The sequence below is a fragment of the Pelobates fuscus genome, chromosome 1 (genome assembly GCF_036172605.1).
Source record: "Pelobates fuscus isolate aPelFus1 chromosome 1, aPelFus1.pri, whole genome shotgun sequence".
NCBI classification, from domain to species: domain Eukaryota; kingdom Metazoa; phylum Chordata; class Amphibia; order Anura; family Pelobatidae; genus Pelobates; species Pelobates fuscus.
Window position 1 is genome coordinate 283,678,755 of NC_086317.1, and position 20,354 is coordinate 283,699,108.

Genomic DNA, 20,354 nt, shown 5'->3' on the forward strand with positions numbered 1-20,354 from the left:
TGTAGGTACAAAGTTTTTACTTCTCAGCTGTTAAGGATAATTTGTGTTTTGGTTTAATGTAATAATTAACAGGAAGAGACTGCATGATTGACTTGGATCTGTTTCAGATTTAAGAATGGAGAAGAATATGCTTACTACGTTTGGGGTAATATGGAGTTGGTGTAAATATTGACTGTTCAGCCATGTTCATGTATTTTGTGTGAACTTAGTAGGGAGTTATGGATTTGAAGGAGAATGTCTAGCTAACCTAGAATTCCTTCAGTACACAGGTTAGGGTCCATTGAACAGCCTAATAATGAGTAGACTATTTTATGCACAGTCAAATGCTAGTTGCTAATCAGCTCAAATCAGCAAATTGTAGATTATGATAGGCTATGTGTTTTTTTGCCTCTTGTATGTAATTTGCGGTTGTTTATGATTTAAAATTGTTATAAAATCTCAATATGGAATTGCTTCTTTGAAAGCTGTCAGGTCCGTATGTGATAAATGTCAGATAAAATTACTGTAGTTCATGTAAGATCACCTTTGCTTTAGCCAAAAAGCAAGTCAGTTAACAACTAATGCAACCCTCATCAAACAAGATGAAGAACCATGTACTATTATAAAGTGAAACACTCAAAGTTGAGGGTAAAAGTGCTATAGTTAGGTTAGGTTCCAGAAGGCAGGCATTATATTTACATACATGTGTTTAGATGTATGGCGTGATAAAGTGTAAAACAGCAGGTATGGCTTATTATGCTCAGCAATAGCAGAAACCTGAAGTCCACTACCTTATATGGCTAGAAAATCCCTATTCATCTCTCATACTAATCAAAATCACTCTGCTCAATGTAGGAATATAATGAGTACACCTATATAAACTCAGATGGTTTCTGCCACCGTCACATATATCCCATGTATCCCTATTTAGGAGAGACAGTCCTTATTTTCAGCCCAGATCTTTTCTATCCTAGTGTCCCTCTTTTCTAACCTAGTGTCGCTCTTTTCTATCCTAGTGTCCCTCTTTTCTATCCTAGTGTCCCTCTTTTCTATCCTAGTGTCCCTCTTTTCTAACCTAGTGTCCCTCTTTTCTATCCTAGTGTGTCCCTCTTTTCTAACCTAGTGTCCCTCTTTTCTATCCTAGTGTCCCTCTTTTCTATCCTAGTGTCCCTCTTTTCTATCCTAGTGTCCCTCTTTTCTATCCTAGTATCCCTCTTTTCTAACCTAGTGTCCCTCTTTTCTACCCTAGTGTCCCTCTTTTCTAACCTAGTGTCCCTCTTTTCTATCCTAGTGTCCCTCTTTTCTGTCCTAGTGTCCCTCTTTTCTAACCTAGTGTCCCTCTTTTCTGTCCTAGTGTCCCTCTTTTCTATCCTAGTGTCCCTCTTTTCTGTCCTAGTGTCCCTCTTTTCTATCCTAGTGTCCCTCTTTTCTGTCCTAGTGTCCCTCTTTTCTGTCCTAGTGTCCCTCTTTTCTATCCTAGTGTGTCCCTCGTTTATATCCTAGTGTGTCCTTTTTTCTAACCTAGTGTCCCTCTTTTCTATCCTAGTGTCCCTATTTTCTAACCTAGTGTCCCTCTTTTCTATCCTAGTGTCCCTCTTTTCTATCCTAGTGTCCCTCTTTTCTAACCTAGTGTCCCTCTTTTCTAACCTAGTGTCCCTCTTTTCTAAGAGCTCCATAATGTTGGTATGTCCGAATGTATTATCCCAAAACACTAAGCACGATGCAAGCTTTGTACTACCCCATATCTTTTATTCACTCTTCACGTATATATATATATATGCACACTGTATAAAATATGTTAAACATTTATTTCAGTGGATAATAATTTTCATGAAGGCTGCATCACTGAAAATGGTTCTGCTTGCAGATTTCTTTCCTATCCATATGCATTTAACTTAATTTACATATAGTACTTGTATTTAAAATCAAACTAGCCTTGATTTGCATGTGAAAATAAATGTTTTTGCATATGCATTGGATGTCCTAGAATCCTGACCTGACGGTGACACCCAGAGATGGGATGCAGGTCTTTTTTCCGCCTCCTCCAGATGCTCAATCCTTGAAGGAGTAGACAGCTGATATTTTAGTCTTCGGTGCCTAGCATGCCACGCATATAAACAAATAAACAGCCGGGCGGAAATATCAAAGCAACCTTTCTTATCAATGCTCTTTCCCCATTCAACACTTTTACCAGCTGATTTATAATTTCTGCTCTAAAATGGGTGCACGCAGTTTTCATCTCATAAAAGCCGGACTGGGCTTTTTGTACTCAGTGAACTGTGCAATAAATTATAAAGTAACAATTAAACGTCACTTAACCAACAAAGAAGAATACATTTTCTCACAGTTGCTACGTGATTTGCATGAGTTCTTATGCTATCCTCAGTTGGGAGCTTCTCACATTGTCATTGTTCTACATGGGTTCCTATTTGCACACACTTCAGGAGAAACATAAATCGAATATGCTCTGCTATGAACAGAGGAACGCTCAGACACATCAGTAGCTCTGCAGTACAACGTCAAATATACTTTTTGATGGCTGGGCATCGTGAGGGTTTGAGCTGGGGTATAAACCGTACGTTGTTTGCAACTTGCCTTTATCTTTGAAGTGCTTATAATTGTGGCGTGGAAATTATAAGACTCGTCTCTATTTTGTATTGCTTCTATTATATTCTCAGAGTGCTCGGACTTGTTCCCTACCGTGTACAATTTCGAATCATTGATCAGGACTGGGGCACAGGGTAACATTGATACTGCCAGTACTGGTGGACATAGATACCAGTACTGAGATACCGGTGGGCATCAGGGAATAGAATAGAGAAGATACAGAGAGTGGTGCTACCCACTAACCTGTGCATCAGCATTCCTAGCTTTTAGGTTAGATTTTAAAGGGTTGGAAAGATTTAAGGCTTCAATTTAATATTGTTGGATAACAGTTCCAAATTATTTAATATTCTTGAATAAAGTTATATATAAACAATGGTTATGTGCTGTCAAAAAGCCAGGGAGGTTTACTACTTTCTTCTGTTGCTCCCCTGAGGTAACAGAAGTGGTACGCACGCTCTACTTGAGAGCACCTGCCTTCTCCCACACAGATCACAAATTAACTCCTCCAGACTTCAGATCAGATATGTGCAAGTACACAAGGAGCACACAAGTGCACAGTCTCTGATTGGTTATTCCCCCATGAAGTGACTGAACGTCTCTTCCAGGGGAGGAAGGGGAGGGCTTACCATGGCTGCAGTTCATAAGAAATGCAGCCTTTACAAGCTCTTTTAAGATATACCCACAAAAAGTGTATTCTAGTTTTGTGCTGCCCCTGGATGACTAAACTCAGGCACCCCCTAATCTAATTTTGCCCCATCCCTACCTGTCAAGGCTAAACATCTTCCTGTTTAAAGGGATACTCTATACCCCTAAAACAGTTGGCCTGCTGAAATGTTTTGTGTGTGAAGAGTGTGTCCTTTTTTTCCATTTTGGAAAAAATGCAGATTTCAGTTGAAATTTGTATCCTTCTATAAATTAACCTGGTTACACCCCCTTGGCTTTAAAGCAGGACAACAGGACATATTATTTCATGATTTTGTTGTGGAGAAATAATATTCTCCACAACCAAACCAAGTGGAGGCAGCAATTGCCCAGAGCACCTGCCTTGCAAAGACTTCTCATTGAGCGGCATTGGGAAGTCAGTGATTGGCAGGGACTGGCTGGGATGGGGGGTCATGGAGAAAATTGCCCCCCAGGCCGCCCTAAATCCAGGGCCATCTGCCTCCTGCAAAAAAATAGAAAAATCCGAATCCCCTGCCACTCACCTCTCTCTCCCTGCAGCCTGCAGCCAGTGGAGTCAGCCGGCCTCTCCTGATGATGATTTAGGAGGAGGGGGCGTGACTTTCACTGCTCTTCTCACAGGACCGCTGGGGAGTCTGGGAGAAGAGAAGAGGAAGTGACGCCCCCTCCTCCTGACATCATCAGGAAAGGCCGACGTCACTGGCTCCTGCCCACCCCTCCATGGCCTAAGGCAAGACTCAGGAAGGGTAGGGAAATACACTCTAGGTTTTTTTTATTTTCCTCTTCAGCCCCTTTCACCCTTCCTCAGCCCCTGTCCCTTTGCTCAGCCCTGTTCCCCTTCCCCTGACATTTTCCTCAGCCCTGTCCACCTTCTCAGCTCCTGACCCCCCTCTCAGCTCCTGACCCCCCTCTCAGCACCTGACCCCCCTCTCAGCTCCTGTCTCGCCCATCTGAGCTCCTGTCTCGCCCATCTCAGTTCCTGTCTCACCCATCTCAGCTCCTGTCTCGCCCATCTGAGCTCCTGTCTCGCCCATCTGAGCTCCTGTCTCGCCCATCTCAGTTCCTGTCTCACCCATCTCAGTTCCTGTCTCACCCATCTCAGTTCCTGTCTCCCCCCCCTCAGCTCCTGTCCCCCCTCTCAGCTCCTGTCCCCCCTCTCAGCTCCTGTCTCCCCCTCTCAGCTCCTGTCTCCCCCTCTCAGCTCCCGACCCCCTCTCAGCTCCTGTCTCGTCCATCTCAGCTCCTGTCTCCCCCCCTCAGTACTTGTTTCCCCCCTCTCAGCTCCTGTCCCCCTTACTCAGCCCCATGCCCCCACCACAGCTCCCATAACATCCCCACTACAGCTCGTCTCCCCCAATTTCAATCCATATCACTAACACCACAGCCCTTTTCCCAAATTGTAGCCATCAACCTATGTTAGCCCTATCCCCCCACTACATTTCCAACCCCCCCAATTACAGCTCATACCCCCCCCACTATAGCCCCTAGTCCCCTACTACAGCCCTGTCCCCTTACTCAGCCCCTGCCTACTGGCTTTAAAAGTGTAAAGTTGCTGTGTGTGTCAGTATTTATCTGTGTGTGTGTCAGTATGTCTCTGTGTGTGTCAGTGTGTGCAAGTATGTATCTGTGTGTGTGCCAGTTTGTCTGTGTGAGTCAGTATGCCTGTAACTGTGTGTGTGTCTGTGTGTGTGCACCTGTCAGACATTGTGTGTTTGTTAGTGTGTGTCAAATCAGCAAGTGTGTGTGTGCCTGTCAGTGAGTGTGTCTGTTTAAGTGACTGCCCCCCCTTTCAATCAAATGGGAAAGGTGTTTTTACTCCATCAGCCCTCCCATGTTGATTGGACAATTACATAATATCTTGGCAGGGTTAGAAGTGGAAGGCTTGCAAAAGCAGCAGGCAGGAGAACTGCAGCTATTCCAAGTTTTCATTAGGGGCATATCTACTAAACAGTCATTTGTATTTATTTATTTTTATCTGGCAGTGATTGTCCCTTTAAGACTAATTTTCACCAACAGACACACACTGAAAGGCACACACTCTCAAATACACATACACTGACAGACCCACACTGACATACACAAACCCTCACTGATTTGACGCACCGACAGGCACACACTCATTGACAGACAGACACACACACATTCACTAGCACACACACATCTTGATAACAATTGAAGTGAAGCTTGCCTTAAGCTCCACCCTTTGTCAAGATTGCCAAGTGTAGGAAAAATACATAAGACAAAATAGCTTGTCTTATGTTTTAAAGATAAATAGATCAGAAATTAAAAAAAGAACAAATTCTGAAAGAGGAAGAGAAGAGGAAACATTGGGAGAAAGACAAGTTTGAGTAGACATAGCCACTTTAAATTTCCAGATTGAATTTGTAGATATTTTTACAGGGTAGGCTTTTATCCGGATCTGTAGTTCTTTTTAGGCCATTGTAGAATGACTGTGGCTATTCGTTTACTTGTTATTGTGGTTTCTGAAATATGTTCAGTGTTTGCTTCATACACCTAGTTCATAATCCCAGGAATCAGGACCAAGTCCTCAGGGAAAGAATGGAATTTGTTTTTTATTGGCTGTCTTTGATTCCCTATCCAGTATATTGTTTTTCATTTCTCTTAAGGCCTACATATGCCTTGCACTTTAAGCACAGTTAATGTAATTGGATACAGCTATATAAATTTCTTTCATGGAGAACTATTCAAATTAATAGGATTACCAGCGGTATCTGATATTTTTGTCCTACTTTGTTGTGACAAATAGCTTGATTAAACCATGTGCCCCTTTTTTGTCTTCCATTACAGATGGTCACGAGAACAAAGAAAATATTTGTAGGTGGATTATCAGCGAATACTGTAGTAGAAGATGTAAAGCAATACTTTGAACAGTTTGGCAAGGTAAGTCCCAGTCGTTGATATCTTATGAAGTGAAAGGCCGTAGGACTCTATAAATGTAATTAAGTGGATATCTTGCTAATAATGTATGGGGTTGCTACACACTTGTGTGTAGAGAAAGATAATATTTTGTTGTTGGACAGCAGAAAAATATTCTTTCTCTTGAACCTGTTTTTATCATAATTGTAGAAATGTTCTCTTTTAGCATTTTTTGATTACCTTGTGCAAAATCCAACAAATGTTAACTTTTAATGTGTGACTTCATAAAATGGAATAGTATGGTGCTGCAGCCATTGTTCATTTTGTTTCTGTGCCAGACATATTCTATTTTCCACTTTGATTTGTAAAATCAAATCATGCCACTTGCACATTTCAACAGAATGCTTAGAGTGGCAAAGAAGTCATGTCTCCCAACTATACAGTATATTAACTTTTGTAACCCAATTTTTAAATTTGAACACTTCAGGCACCATAACCACTGAAGTGTACCATTGTGTGGCCCCATTCCCCTAATGTAAGATATGTACTGTTGTGGTACACTTACATTTGGGGAGTGGTCTTGCTTTCCAGGGGTCCAGTGGGTGCTGATCACTTCCTCCACTGAGAACCAGAAGCTCCTGCATGGACCATCCGTTAACATTCCCGAACGAAACCCTGATGTGCATGGCAAGCTCATTGTCTGAGAGCGTAAGCTGGTCACTGAGCCAATGAGCTAAGATCTATATATCCAGGTTTAGCTCCATGCAGATAACTTTTTGCTGTGATGAAGGAGTGACTGGTGCCCAGCGGTCCCCTCTTAAAGTGTCAAACCATTAGCAACTGGTTTGACTACTTACATTGGAAGGATGTCAGGGCACCCCTGACATCATAAACACTGCAGCGTGCTGTATTAGTTATGATACTTATGGAGTGTTGGAATGTAACCACTTAAATGGCAACCTCTGGTCTTTGTCTCACTATCCAACTACATTATTGTGACTTTGGTATAATTTGGGACTCAATGTAAGATTTTTAGATAAGCTTTTAAAATGATTTAATATTTTGAAAATATTTTAATATTTAAATGTTATGATATATTAATGTATTTTTTATATGATATTTTTGTTATATTAATATTTTGCGCAGAAAACAAGATGCCTACAATGCAACTACTTTGTTTTCTGTCAAGTATCTTTGTGAATGTTTTAAAAATCTCTCCATTGAATCAGTGAGCCAGAGTCTGGTTTTCTCCATAACATGCCAACTATTACCTGTAGTTCATTCTGATCTGGTAGAATCTAGAAACTTTTTGAGGATGTGATAAAACCTGGTTCATCAACATGTCTTGAGAAACTTCTTAAAGTTAGAGTGACATGCTCAGAACCCTGTTCTATCATACTGACAGTAGAAAGCCATCACTGGGGCTTTAAACGTGCTGTTACGCCCAAATATAACGCTGCGATAAAGTTTGATTTTGTCCACTTCTGTTAAGACTACTTGGAAATACATATATACGTAGTCTACCGTATATAGCCCATTAGGCTGCCAAAAATTAAAACATGGGGGAAGAAAGCCTGTTGATGATCGATCAGTGTTCAGTAGAGACCCCACAGCTTGTAAAGCTATTTGTAACTGTAAAAATGATATTTGAAAGGTTTAATAAACCCTTGTGCATTATTTAATGTTTCATGAGCTTGAAAATATAGTACATGTTATTATTCTTTGTGACCTATTTTAAACTTTTTATATGGTTTCCACCTAATATTGCATAAGGAGAATTGGTTTGATAATGTATAGAGTTACAAACAAGTTCTACAGAGCTGGACCAAATCATGGGGATGTACAATGCTGACAAACTGTGAATTTTACACAAAACAGAAAGTCAATTAGCTCTTGTTGGTCCTGAAAACATAAAATCAAACAGTTACATATGATTTAAGTTCTGTAGTTTCACTGAATTGACAGTATTACTGGAATAGCCTATTGTACAATGTGTATTTGCACCATGTGATCCAATGTAACAGGTTTTTATATGTTGGTGATACATTTGTATTACCATACTTTTTTAAATGTCTGGTCAAGTGCTGTGATTTTATGTAAATTACACAGGCACATTAGCTTAAGGACCACTATAGGCACCCAGACCACTTCAGTGAAGTAGTCTGGGTACCAGGTCCTCCTAGTTTGAACACTGTAGCTGAAAACATAGCATATAAACTGCTATGTTTACACTACACGGTTAATCCAGCCTCTTGTGTCTGTATCCCTGACTGCCACTAGAGGTACTTCCGCCATTTACACGGACGTCCTCACGGACCTTCAGTGTCAAAAAAGATCCCTATAGGAAAGCATTAAGTAATGCTTTCATATGGGCAGGTTTGAATGCCCGCGCACCTCTGGCTGAGCATGCGCATTAGGCTCCACTCTGGAGCTGACGTCGATGGAGGAGGAGAGGTCACCAGCACCGAAGGAGCCCGGCGCTGGATTAAGGTAAGCAAATAAATGATTGATTAACCATTTATTTGCCACGGAAGGGGCCCTAGTCATCGTTTAGGTGACTAGGACTCTGTAGCATTAGGAATACATATTTGGGGCAAAGTTCTAAGTGTAGAGCAATCCTGATGGACTTTCCATTAGATTCTATGGCAATTATTTAACTTATAGAATTTTGTTACACAACTGTTCTACATAAATAATGATATCCTGATATCTGAGATATTTTCTACATAATGGCATTGTGAGATATGTGTAGGACATCCATGGATCAGTATTAGTACCTGCCTGATTTTACTTTCAAGATTATTTACTAAAGCTGGAAAAGTGTAGCTTTCAAAATTTAATGACACATTTTAAGTCAAAATTATAGATTAAGCAAAGTTCTCCCCCCGCCACCCCACAATTTTGGCTTGCTGAGCAAGAGCAAACTCTGTGTCAGTTCCCTGTAGTTCTCCTTTATTGAGTAAAGTCACAAAACTGTTTACCAATTAAAGAGTCATCTGAGTGGACCTCACGCACATGCTAGTAGTACCATTAATATGTACATTTTCCTCGCAAATGTATAGATTACAGTTCTGCTCAATGAGATGGGAGAACATCCTAAAATGTTTGTGGTTTAGTCGCATAGAATTATAGCACTGAGCAGCATATTTACTATGATGTATATGAGCATAGAACACTGATAGCTAACCTGCTTTCGTTTTCGCAAGGCTGGTGCATTATTAGAAGCACAAATAAATAAATAAATAAATAATGGTGCTGGATAAGTGTTGTAAAAAAGACATGTATGTTTACAGATACATGCAGGTTTACAGTACTTGCCCCTTACTGCTACCTGAAAGATCAAATCTTCTGGGTCATTTCTGATGCATTTCGTAGTCAATTTAATCAGTAGCTACGGCTGCATGAAATGATTCCCTCACTGTGGCAAGCACTGAGTGACTGTCAGATGCAAAGCCAACATACATGATTTGGTGTAAAGTTTGAAAGTCTATTGCGAATTCGGCAAAGCCCCCAGACGGTGAAAGTATCGCTTTAAAGAGTTACTCCAACCGCCATGATCACATCTGCTATTAGAAGTGGTCGTTGTGGTACGAGTCTGAATGTTCAGCATTTCTGCTTGAAACACTGTACATACTGATATATTTGCACTTTTGTGCCTGGGCCATACATGAGTTAAGCAGCCTGGAACCCAGCTTCGAAGCCCTGTTAGTTACTCAATGGGCTGCTTTCCCATGGTTCCCAGATTTTCTGGAAGGTTTTCTCAGTGCCCCTAACCCTGGCTGTCATCATCCATTAAGTGTACCTCTTTTAATTCTTTTAATGACCCCTGTTATCGAGGGGGTGCTCTGCTTGAGTCAGTCCGTTGCGACCGCTCTCCTAGCTTCCAAAGTAATTTTATGTATAACTCGTTGTTCGTGTCTTGACCACCCTTCTGTTGATCTGCTGAGTAAATATAGCCAAGGGTCTAGTGCGGGGGCTCTATTGAAAATCTGGCTCAACAGGTCTCTAATCTGCGTCCAAAAGCATACTATTTGTGGGCACTCCCACCACATATGAATGTATGTTCCCTTGTGTCCGCACCCCCTCCAACACACATCTGTTGTGGTCTGTTTCATCTGGTACAGTTTGACTGGAGTAGTGTACCAGCGGAGCATCGTTTTAACTGCTTGCTCCTGAAGGGACACACAGATTAAGGAGGAATGGTTGGCCTCCCAAATCTGGTGAAAATATTTTTAACGAGAAAGGATTGTAGTAACTTGTCATTTGATGGCTCATATTCATGCTGGTTTTCTTCTCTCAATGGCTAAGGTGTGGGTGTTATGCTGCTGAAAGCATAATTCCCTACCTCCCCAAATTAAATATATTCGAATGTGTAGAAGAACACAGCATGAATATGAGATAAAAACACATCAAATGCACTTAAGTTGTGTTGGTGCACGGAGAGGGCCTGGAGTGTCCTTTTACATTAACAGTGAATGTAATTTTATCCCAATGCTATGCGCACATTTTTTTCACGATTTAAACATTTTTAAAAAGATTCTTTAATACTCACACATTCATTTTTGCTGATGAATCATATGAAATCGGCCTACTGTACCTAGAGACAATGCATATTTTCCTCCCTCACATGTTTCCTGCGGAGAGGACTATTTACAAACCTTATTTAGCTCACCAGATTGTTGGTTGTTTTTGTACTTGTTTTTCGTATTTTTTTGCTTTATATTCATATATTCCCAGTTTATTTTCCTAGTCATTGTTCAAATCTGAGATATTTTCTTTCAGAACAGCCCTGATCTTTTAAGGTTTTGCTTTTTTCTACCCCTGACATGATACCTTGGCACTCCCCATCCTACATGTTTATTGCACTCTCTTGATGTCATGTGGAACAGTAACTTTTTATTTTTTTGACTGTGGCTTTTATTCTCTAGCTTTTATGGTTTTATTTTCACCTCCTCGTTGATCTGCAGCAATGTGATTTCTGATTTAAAGCCATGAAGAGGCTGTACACTGTATTCCATGCAAACTCTTCACTTGGAACACACACAGCTTATCGTACACCTTGCTTTTCACACAGCAATCAGGATACTAGCCCTATACAGTGCTAATATGAATTGTTTTAACCGGTAACACTGATCTTAAGTAATTTGTGAGCTCGATGTTCTCTGTGGACTGTTCCACCGTAAACACTATGCCAATGGCCAAAGTTCTTGTCACTTGAGTCTGACAGAATGCCTTGCAAATAGGAAACATTTTAATAGAAAACATAAGGTAATGTGTGTAGCACTGATGGAAGCAGGAAAGAGAACTGATAGACAGGTCACAGAGAGGAGCACATATGGTTTCAGTAACTGTGCTATGGTGCTCTAGGCATAGTGGAAAGGACTTTAAAGCAGCATTGTAATTTCCTCTTAAAATAAAATTTCATTTGGATAAAACCACAATAGTTCCGATGTATGACCAGAATGTTAAGAGACTATACTAACTAAGCAGAAAAGACTTATAATCACCTTTCAGTGGCTCTTGCCTCTTCCGCTAGTAGACACTACCAGATCAAGCACCCTGAAATTCGACTATTCAGTAACCTATCTATGCAGGCTAGGTCCTCTGGAGCAGCATGCCAACTCATCAGTTCCGTGGGGAGTCAGCTACGCAGAGGTCTGACCCTGCTTTGGGCTTTAAAGAAATTGCAATCCTACTTGTATGGTCAATCCTTCACCCTGATGACCGACCATAATCCCCTCATCTGGTTAAACAGGGAAACCAGACACAATTCCAGATTGATGAGGCCTGGCCTTACAGCCATATAACTTCCCGATGCAGTACTGGCCAGGAAAATAGATCAATGATGCTGCCTGGGCAAACCAAACTCAAATCCTAAAGTGAAGTATACCTGGACATCCCCAAGCCAACCCATCTGGATTTGGCCATTTCTGCCAGACTGTGGACTGTGAAGCCATTTTACGAGACTATAACTAACTTTAAGTAGAAAAGACTTATAATTACCTTGCTGTGGCTCTTGACTTCCCCTAGCAGACACTGCCTGACCAAGCACCCTGAAATCTGACCACTACCGCGGTACCTATCTATGCAGATTAGGTCCTCCGGAGCAGCCTTCCAACTCAGGCCAGCTCGGAAGTCAGCCGTGGCCAGTCAAACCTTTAACTATGTGGCGATCCTACATCATTAAGCGAATGAGGGGGATATTTGAAGTGTATACAGCTAACGAGTTGAGCTATCCAGGAATACCTGGTATGTGGGGTTTACTGGTGGAGAAATGTATGTTTTAGGGTACTTTGTTACAGCGCCCCAAAGACTGGAGGTTAATTAGATAAGTGGTTCTCAGTCTAGTTTTCTCCCAGACACAGAGGGACCTGTAATGTTTTTGCTAGGGACCCCATACCGGGGGTCTGTGTATAAATATATGTACTGTAACCAATAAATTTAAACCCTTCATCAAGTGTTGACTGATGTTTGGATGAGCGGCTATATCATGGATCACTCAGTGAGAAAAGGAGAGATCCTTTGGCGGAGATACTCTGGCTGAATATTGGAGCTCTGCCATTCCAAATTTATTTGTGTTCAGTACAGTCTTATTTCTGCCCAGAGAATTATATCCACCGTGCACTATTGGTACACTGAGGATGGCATGAGGTTTGTTTTATGTTTTTATCTGGGTGATAGATGTTTGGTTGCAGTGCTTATCACTTCTTAAACTAAACAGCAGGATTTAAAGATTCCATTATCTCCTTTTCTTTACACTGCAAGTTAGATGAAAGAAAGTGTCTGAAGATAAACAAACAGCAGCATGCTTTAAACAGGAGTAGTCAGGGGTTACATGTATAGACTTCTGACATATAATATTGGAAATTTGTCCTAACCTGAAAAAAAGTTCCATTCCTTCCTACTAATCTGCTCATTTGTTAATGTTACCAGTTATTTCTTTATTTTTCCATGATGTACGTGACCTTTTATCATATACTGTCATCGCAGAAGAAAAGCTTGGTATTTAAAGATGAACACTTCACCCACTTCCTATTACTTCTTTTCTTTGTTGAATTTCACAGACCTTCAGCACTTCACAATCACAGCTCTATTTTGGTGCTCATTGCAACATGCTAAAAAAGAGCCTTTACTGCTTCATATTTTAATATCTGAATTGTATTTCGCCTTATTACATGACATGTGAAACCTACTTTATATATAATAAAAGGTACAAAATTGATACCTCTCCCCTCCCTTATCGTTTTTCCTATCCACTAATTTCTTTCTTTTTTTTTTTATTCTTTTTTTTTATTGTGCAGGTGGGTACAGAGTATAGTCATGCGCCACAACAGCGTTCGATAATATGGTAACATAGTAAGATTAAACAGTGGCTTTGAAAACTTGCACATCTCATTTCTTTTTTTTGTTCCCTTGTATCTTGAATTTATTCTTTCTCCTTGTGCATTTATGTTTCCCACTAACCCATTGTATCTTATTATATGTAAATATTTTCTGATTTACATAAAGCACCTATAGTGCACTACCATTTACTAAATATGAAATGCTGCCTTTTTGTGTCTAATGGTGTTCATTAAAGGTGATCCCTTCAGTCGTGGTTCTGTATACACTTGTGTTAATGAATTCATACATCTGCTGAGTCTTAATTTTCACCACTCAACGTTGTTCCCCAGCCCTGCATCATATTATGACTCTACTGGCGCTTACGTCAAAATGAATGCGTGGGTTCCTGCGTCATATATGCATCACTGTATTCGCACGTTCTGGAATTTTGGCTGGCCAATAGGCATGATTTGTTGCCTATTTAAACCCCTGTTCATTGCCCTGTAGCAGTCTCTCTTTATTTCGTTCCCTATAAGCACACACTTATTATTGTGTGTTTTCTGGTACAGTTGACCTTGGCTAATTTTAATCACTTGCACTTTTGTAATCCTGACCTAGTTTTATCGATACGGTGTACGTCTCCTGACCTTAACTTGTCTTATGTTTTTGTTATATTTCCGTATTGCGTTAAGCCCAGTCAGTCTTTTTTATTTTTTTTATTTTTCTGTGCTCAGTTGTAAATAAGAGTTAAATTCGCCATTTCATGACATCATTAGTTTGCAAGTATACAGCGGTAGTGAGTAGTCCCTTAGCATTTGTGTTAGTGTCAAGATATACAGTGAAATGCGTTTGGCAAGCACTTTTTTATTTTGACCATGGCCCAGTCAGTCTTAATGACTGGTAATACGCTCTATCCTTTTCTGGTTCTGATCACATTGTGTAGCTCAAGAAGGTATACTATCTATTTTATATTTAGAAATTGTAATATTCTAATTATCATTAGATCATGGGCAGTGTCGCCACAAGTAACAACTGCCCATATGGGGTATTGACCTGACATACATGGTGTGCCGTTACTATAGTAGTATACATCACAGATACTGATCAGAGTTGATATTTTATTTGGGAATCAACCCTTTTACCCTGCCTATCTACGTTTGTATCCATGGTTTCATTATCTAGGGCCATTTTCTTCTACTCCTTTGCTTATGTACATAGTAGCGTTTTTTTGTTGTGTTACATTGAAAAATTAAAGTAGTTCCCTCTTTTCAGACTTGCAATCACACTTCACATGGTGAACTGTGTAATTAGTTTGGAAGACTTATGCTTAGTCATTGGTTTATCCTAATCGGCTTTGGCTTTTCCCAACAACAAAGTGAGCTTATTTTGCTAAGCTGAAACAACTCTGCTCCCTTTGTTCCTGCCTTTTATTGTCTCATTCCGTTCATTCTGTTTTCCTGCCAAAGTTTTGTTTCATTAGGCCTACAAGTCATTTCCAATCCAGTGGGCTGCTACAATCAGGCCTTTATAACTCTGCTGCCCCGGTTCCCATGTGCCTTCTGGACTTTTTCCAAACCTTGTTGTCTGACATGACATTTTAACTCTTTCTAGCATCAGTGGCTAGAACTTCTCCTGTGGCCCTTTTTGGGTGGAAAGTCTGAACAGTTAAGACAACAACTGTTTCAAAACAAATGTCTCACCTTTATTATGTACTTGGGACAATTATCTAATAGGATTTTCATGATCGAAGAAGTTAAACAAATATTTGGAAGATGTGTTTCTTTCTTTAGGCTACTATGTATAAACAGGCTCATAATTTGCTGTGGTTGTATGGCTGTCTCTGGCATCAGAGGGGAACATCATGCGTTTAGAGTATTTTATGGCTACTTAAGAGCAAATACCTCAAGTAAAAAATATTAAGTTTTGGCCACAGAGATTGCTAACTACTTGTTTATAACTTATTTAAAGGGACACTATAGTCACCAGAACAACTACAGCTTATTGAATTTGTTCTGGTGAGTAGAATCATTCCCTTCAGGCGTTTTGCTGTAAACACTGTCTTTTCAGCGAAAATGTGTTTACATTACAGTCTAGTGATAACTTCACTGGCCACTCCTCAGATAGCTTTTAGAGATCCTTCCTGGGTCATGGCTGCCTAAAATGCATCCAAACATTCAGTATCTCCTCCCTCTGCATGCAGACACTGAACCTTCCTCGTAAAGATTTATTGATTAATTTCTATGAGGAGATGCTTATTGGACAGGGCTGTGTTTGAATCATGCTGGCTCTGCCCCTGATCTGCCTCCTTGTCAGTCTCAGCCAATCCTATGGGGAAGCATTGTGATTGGATCAGGCTACCACTTCTGATGATGTCAGCAGGCAGTGGGCAGGTCTAAAGGAAACTGTGACAATGCAAGCAGCTCCAGTCTTGAAAACAAATAAGATTTCTATATTTAGGGAGGCATAAAGGGACTAGGGTGGCTAGATGGTGGTTTTAACCTTATAGGGTCAGGAATACATGTTTGTGTTCCTGACCCTATGGTATTCCTTTAACTTCCATGAGGTTTCTCCTCCAATTTATATTCTTCTCCAGATAATCGAATGTGTGTGGAGGGATGACATGCTTAACCCACAGAGCCTGGTTAAACTTCAAAATAAATGGCAATAGAAACAAAAATGTGTAAAGTACAATCTAGAAACCAGCACTGTAATGGCCAAATCTTTTATGATCAGATATTTTCTCCCAAGCAAAAATTCAAACTGGCACGTTCAGTAGCCTAGTCTGTAGCCTAGTCTTATGGCAGTAACTTGTAATTAAAATTTTGGTTCCAGACGGTGATCTACAGATGCACCAGTGCAAATGTGTAGCGACTTGTTACACCAGCATAAGTGGACCATTTTCTGAGTTAGCCACTTTAAAAGACAGAGCTGTAGGGCTATGGTGGTTTTGAAAATCAAGCAACATTTGTCTTAATATGCAAGCTTGGCTTAATCTGTTTAATAGCTATGAAGTGCTCACATTTGAAACTATATATATTTGTTAAAAGTACAGATTTGTTTGGTTCAAAGAGTCCTGTGCTTTTGTATATGAGAGATCTGAAATAGTCTGTGGATAGTCTTTGATGGTGATGAAGTGATGAACTTTTCCTTTACACTGCTCACTTTGTGAGTAACAAGCTCACCAAGTACTTTAGGGGTTTAGTGAGCAGATGTGTGTGTATATAACATGTGAGTTGCACACATGATCTCTAATTCAAGGCTATAGAGAAGCTTTCACAATCTTGATAGAGCTGCCAGGTCTTTTCCTCTAATTTTAGCAGCTTCATTCACTTGATGAATTATGTTGGCTGATAAACTATAAAGGAACTTTCAAGGAACACTCCAAGGTAAGTTGTCCAACTATTAGGAACATTTTTGACTGCTTACATTTGGGGAGACGCCAGGGACCTGAAAGTTATTTGAAGTGGTCATGGTGCCTGGAGTCTCTATGCACAGCATTTCACTTTGAAACTCAGCATATACTGAATTTAGCCCTTCTGCTGTCTCATACTAGAGTTCCAGGCTGGCTGGCTAATGTGAACTCTGTGCACAGAACTGCATTCATTGGCTGAGAGCAGTCAGGTGATGCTCTGAGTCAATGAATGGCCGTCAGGATCGACCTCCGGCTTCTGCAGCTCTGAGGACTGCGGATGCCTAACGTGCCCCTAGGTAAGTTTGCTACATTACCGGGATATGGGGCCAAGGTACTTGTGTCATCATAACCACTACAGCAGGTTGTAGTGTTTATGATACTTGCGGAAACCCATTAAAGTTGGGTCTTGTTTCATAGTAGGTATAGTTAAGGATCTGATGCTGCTAATATAATCTACATGTTGTTTGTGTTAAGGTGTTCATTTCATCTCTATATGAGAGGCTTATTAAGTGTTTCTATATATATATATATATATATATATATCCAAACTAGCAGCTTTAGAAACTTATGTTTTTCTCGGTTCTTTGAGGTTCCATTATTATGATGGGAATGCCGACTCGACTGAGTTGTTAGCACGAGAGAATAAGTATTTTATTCATGCGGGTTAATTTTGAGATTTAGAAAGGATTCCTAAAATGGAAGCTGGTGAACTAGTGCCAATGGGTGCAAGGACTCATGGTCTTTTGAAAGAACAGTTCATCTGGTCTTGGCACAACACTGGAGCTGAATTGTTTAATCTCCATAGACATTGATATGTAGATTTCCTCCTTTTCACCGAAAAGGTCCTTCTGCTAACTGAGAATTGCATAAAAGGAATAAAACTTAGCTAACTATTCAATAACTTATTATGTAAAAAACTCTGCATTCTCCAAGCATCTCACTGGTTAGGTAGCATATAGTACTGACATTTCCTTGCTGTGAAGCCCAGCAAATTAAAAGTGTAAACAAATCTTAATTGCACAGTATAATTTATGGAGCCCTTCCAGCAAGTCTGTAAATGGCTATTCAAAGTCCCATCAATAGCACGTTGGACCTACTTTACAGTGATTGCAATACTTGAACGCAGTGCAATGTAAAGACCCCCAAAAATGATTGACCTATATTTTAATATTTGTAGAGCACTTTATTGCTGACTTACTAATAACATTCATTTTCTGTAAAACTAGGCACAGAAAATTGCCTTAAATGATCCCTGTGATTTCTGAATCGACAGTAGCAGACAGAATATAAGAAAAGTTCCCCTGCTTTTTTGTTTTGTACACAATTTATTAATTTTATTTTTTTTATTTGGAACTTTATTTGCATTTCAAATAAAGACAGGCAGCGGGTACAGAATAGAAAAGGGAGGGGGAGGGGAGAGCAAGCATTGGTTCACAGCAATTCTATCACAGCCAAACATCAACGTTCTATGTATGAGTAATCACATTATATTAAAGTAAAGTTATGGGGTGTCTTCCCCTATTCGTTTTCAACATAGCATTTAAACAGGAAGGTTCAAGATTAGGACCGTAGAGTACACATGACCCCGCAATCATCTTGGGTTACCAGATCTCCATGTGTGCCAGAGCTCCCATATTTTCAGATAAAGTGCTGAGGGGGGGGGGGGGGGGGGGGAGGGAAGGGCCATATAGGAAGTCTCATATATTCATTGCTTATGTTATTCCCCGAGTAGGTCTCCTCTTGTGGGGAATACAGAAGATTTCCATTTCCTTGCCAATAATTGTTGTGCCGACAGGGCAATGAGTGTAATAATTTTCCTCTTGTGCTGGGGTACCTCCATTGGGAGATCCAACAACAGGTATGTTTTAGGGGAAAAGGGAAGAGCGGAGGTTGTTATGTCCTGGGCCAGGTCGTGGACTACTGTCCAGTATTGGGTCAACTGAGAACAGTCCCACCAGATATGGTACATCGAGCCGAGGTTCTGTGACATCTCCAGCAATCTGGGGAAGTGGAAGGGAAATTTTATGTAATCTGGTTGGCACTAGGTACCACCTATAGAGGATTATGCGATGTTGTTCTAAATGGGAGGATGATCTAAGTAATTTAAGTGGGTTAGATATTTTGGTATCCCAGTCTTTAGATGTCAATGTGCATTGGGGGTCTGCTTCCCAGCGCATTGCATACTTGGATGCGGAGAAACTGGAGTAGTTAGAGATTAGGGTATGGCACATGGAGATCGGTTTACATCGTGGTGAAAGTTTTGCATTAATACACATGTGTTCCCAGGTAGTGAGTGATGCAGTAGTAAGGTTTGTGTTAGTGGAGTGTCTCAATACCTTGGACAGGTAGGATTTCAACTGTAAGTAGAAATTTAATGAGGACTGTAGGAGGGAATATTTAGTGGTTAGACTTGGATAGTCTAGTAGTTTGTCGACTTCAAACAGGTGATAAAGGTGTGTTGCACCCCTACAATGCCATGGCATTGGGTTAAACATAGTGATAGAGTACGGCAGGGCTCTGAGCGGGGTCGCCAGGCCTGTATTTGTCCCAGATTTAAAACAGGAGCTGGACCTGAGGGGGGTAGAGGGATACATTTGGTCTGTGTTGCTTCGAGATCCAAAGCAGATTAGTAATTTCATGACCTCCCATGAGGTCTCTCTCCAAGATAACCCATTGTGGTCTTGGCGTGGAAACAATATGGGGAACGGCAGCGGATAGGACAGCCGCTTGGTAATAGGCCTGTATGTTGAGCAGTGCTCGCTTCTTGGGGGTTTGTAACAGTTTAAGGGGAACTCGTGCTTTGGATTGCCTTAAAATAGGATGGGGGTAGGCGAAGCGGGATAGTGCGGAACAGGTACAATAACCTCTGCAGGATGGACATTTTTATCGCCACTATGCGGTCTGTCCAAGTCAAGTAAAGTGGTGCCCATTGTTTCAACAGTTGGTTAAATTTTTCCAACCTTTTATGTAATTCGCTACCATAAGGTCCGCTTGATTTTTTGTAATCCCTAGATACTTCATAGAGTCTTTTCTCCATTCAAACTCATAAGCTGGGGTAAGGGTGGTGAGAAGGGAGTTCGGGATACCAATAGGCAAAGCCTGTGTTTTGGCCGCATTCACTGAGTAGTATGAGACCTGCCCATAGGTTTAAATTATGTGTAGCAAGGTGGGAAGAGATTCCCTTGGGTTTGATATGTATAACAGAACGTCATCCGCAAAGGCGCTTATTTTTATCTGTTTATCTCCCAGTTGTACTCCACGTATGGTCTGGTACTGCCTGATAAGATGCAATAGTGGTTCTAGGTCAAGGACATAGAGGAGTGTGGGGGGCTCCCCTGTCTCGTTCCATTCGTGATTCGGAACGCGGGGGAGAGGAATCCCGATTGAATCACTTGTGCTGAGGGTGAGGAGTATAGTGCAAATATCTGTCGGACTACCTGAGGTGAGAAACCATATCTGCCCAACACCTGTCTGA

At 40.8% G+C, this 20,354-nt stretch overlaps 1 protein-coding gene across 8 annotated transcripts in view; it reads left to right on the plus strand.

Annotated features, from left to right (window-relative positions):
• MSI2 (musashi RNA binding protein 2) overlaps positions 1 to 20,354 on the plus strand; it is a 547,507-nt gene that overhangs the window by 153,624 nt on the left and 373,529 nt on the right. For all 8 annotated transcript variants that reach the window (XM_063457454.1, XM_063457455.1, XM_063457458.1 and 5 more), the window contains exon 6: positions 6,076 to 6,168. In XM_063457454.1, the coding sequence (XP_063313524.1) occupies positions 6,076 to 6,168 (93 nt within the window). The remainder of the gene's footprint in view (positions 1 to 6,075; positions 6,169 to 20,354) is intronic.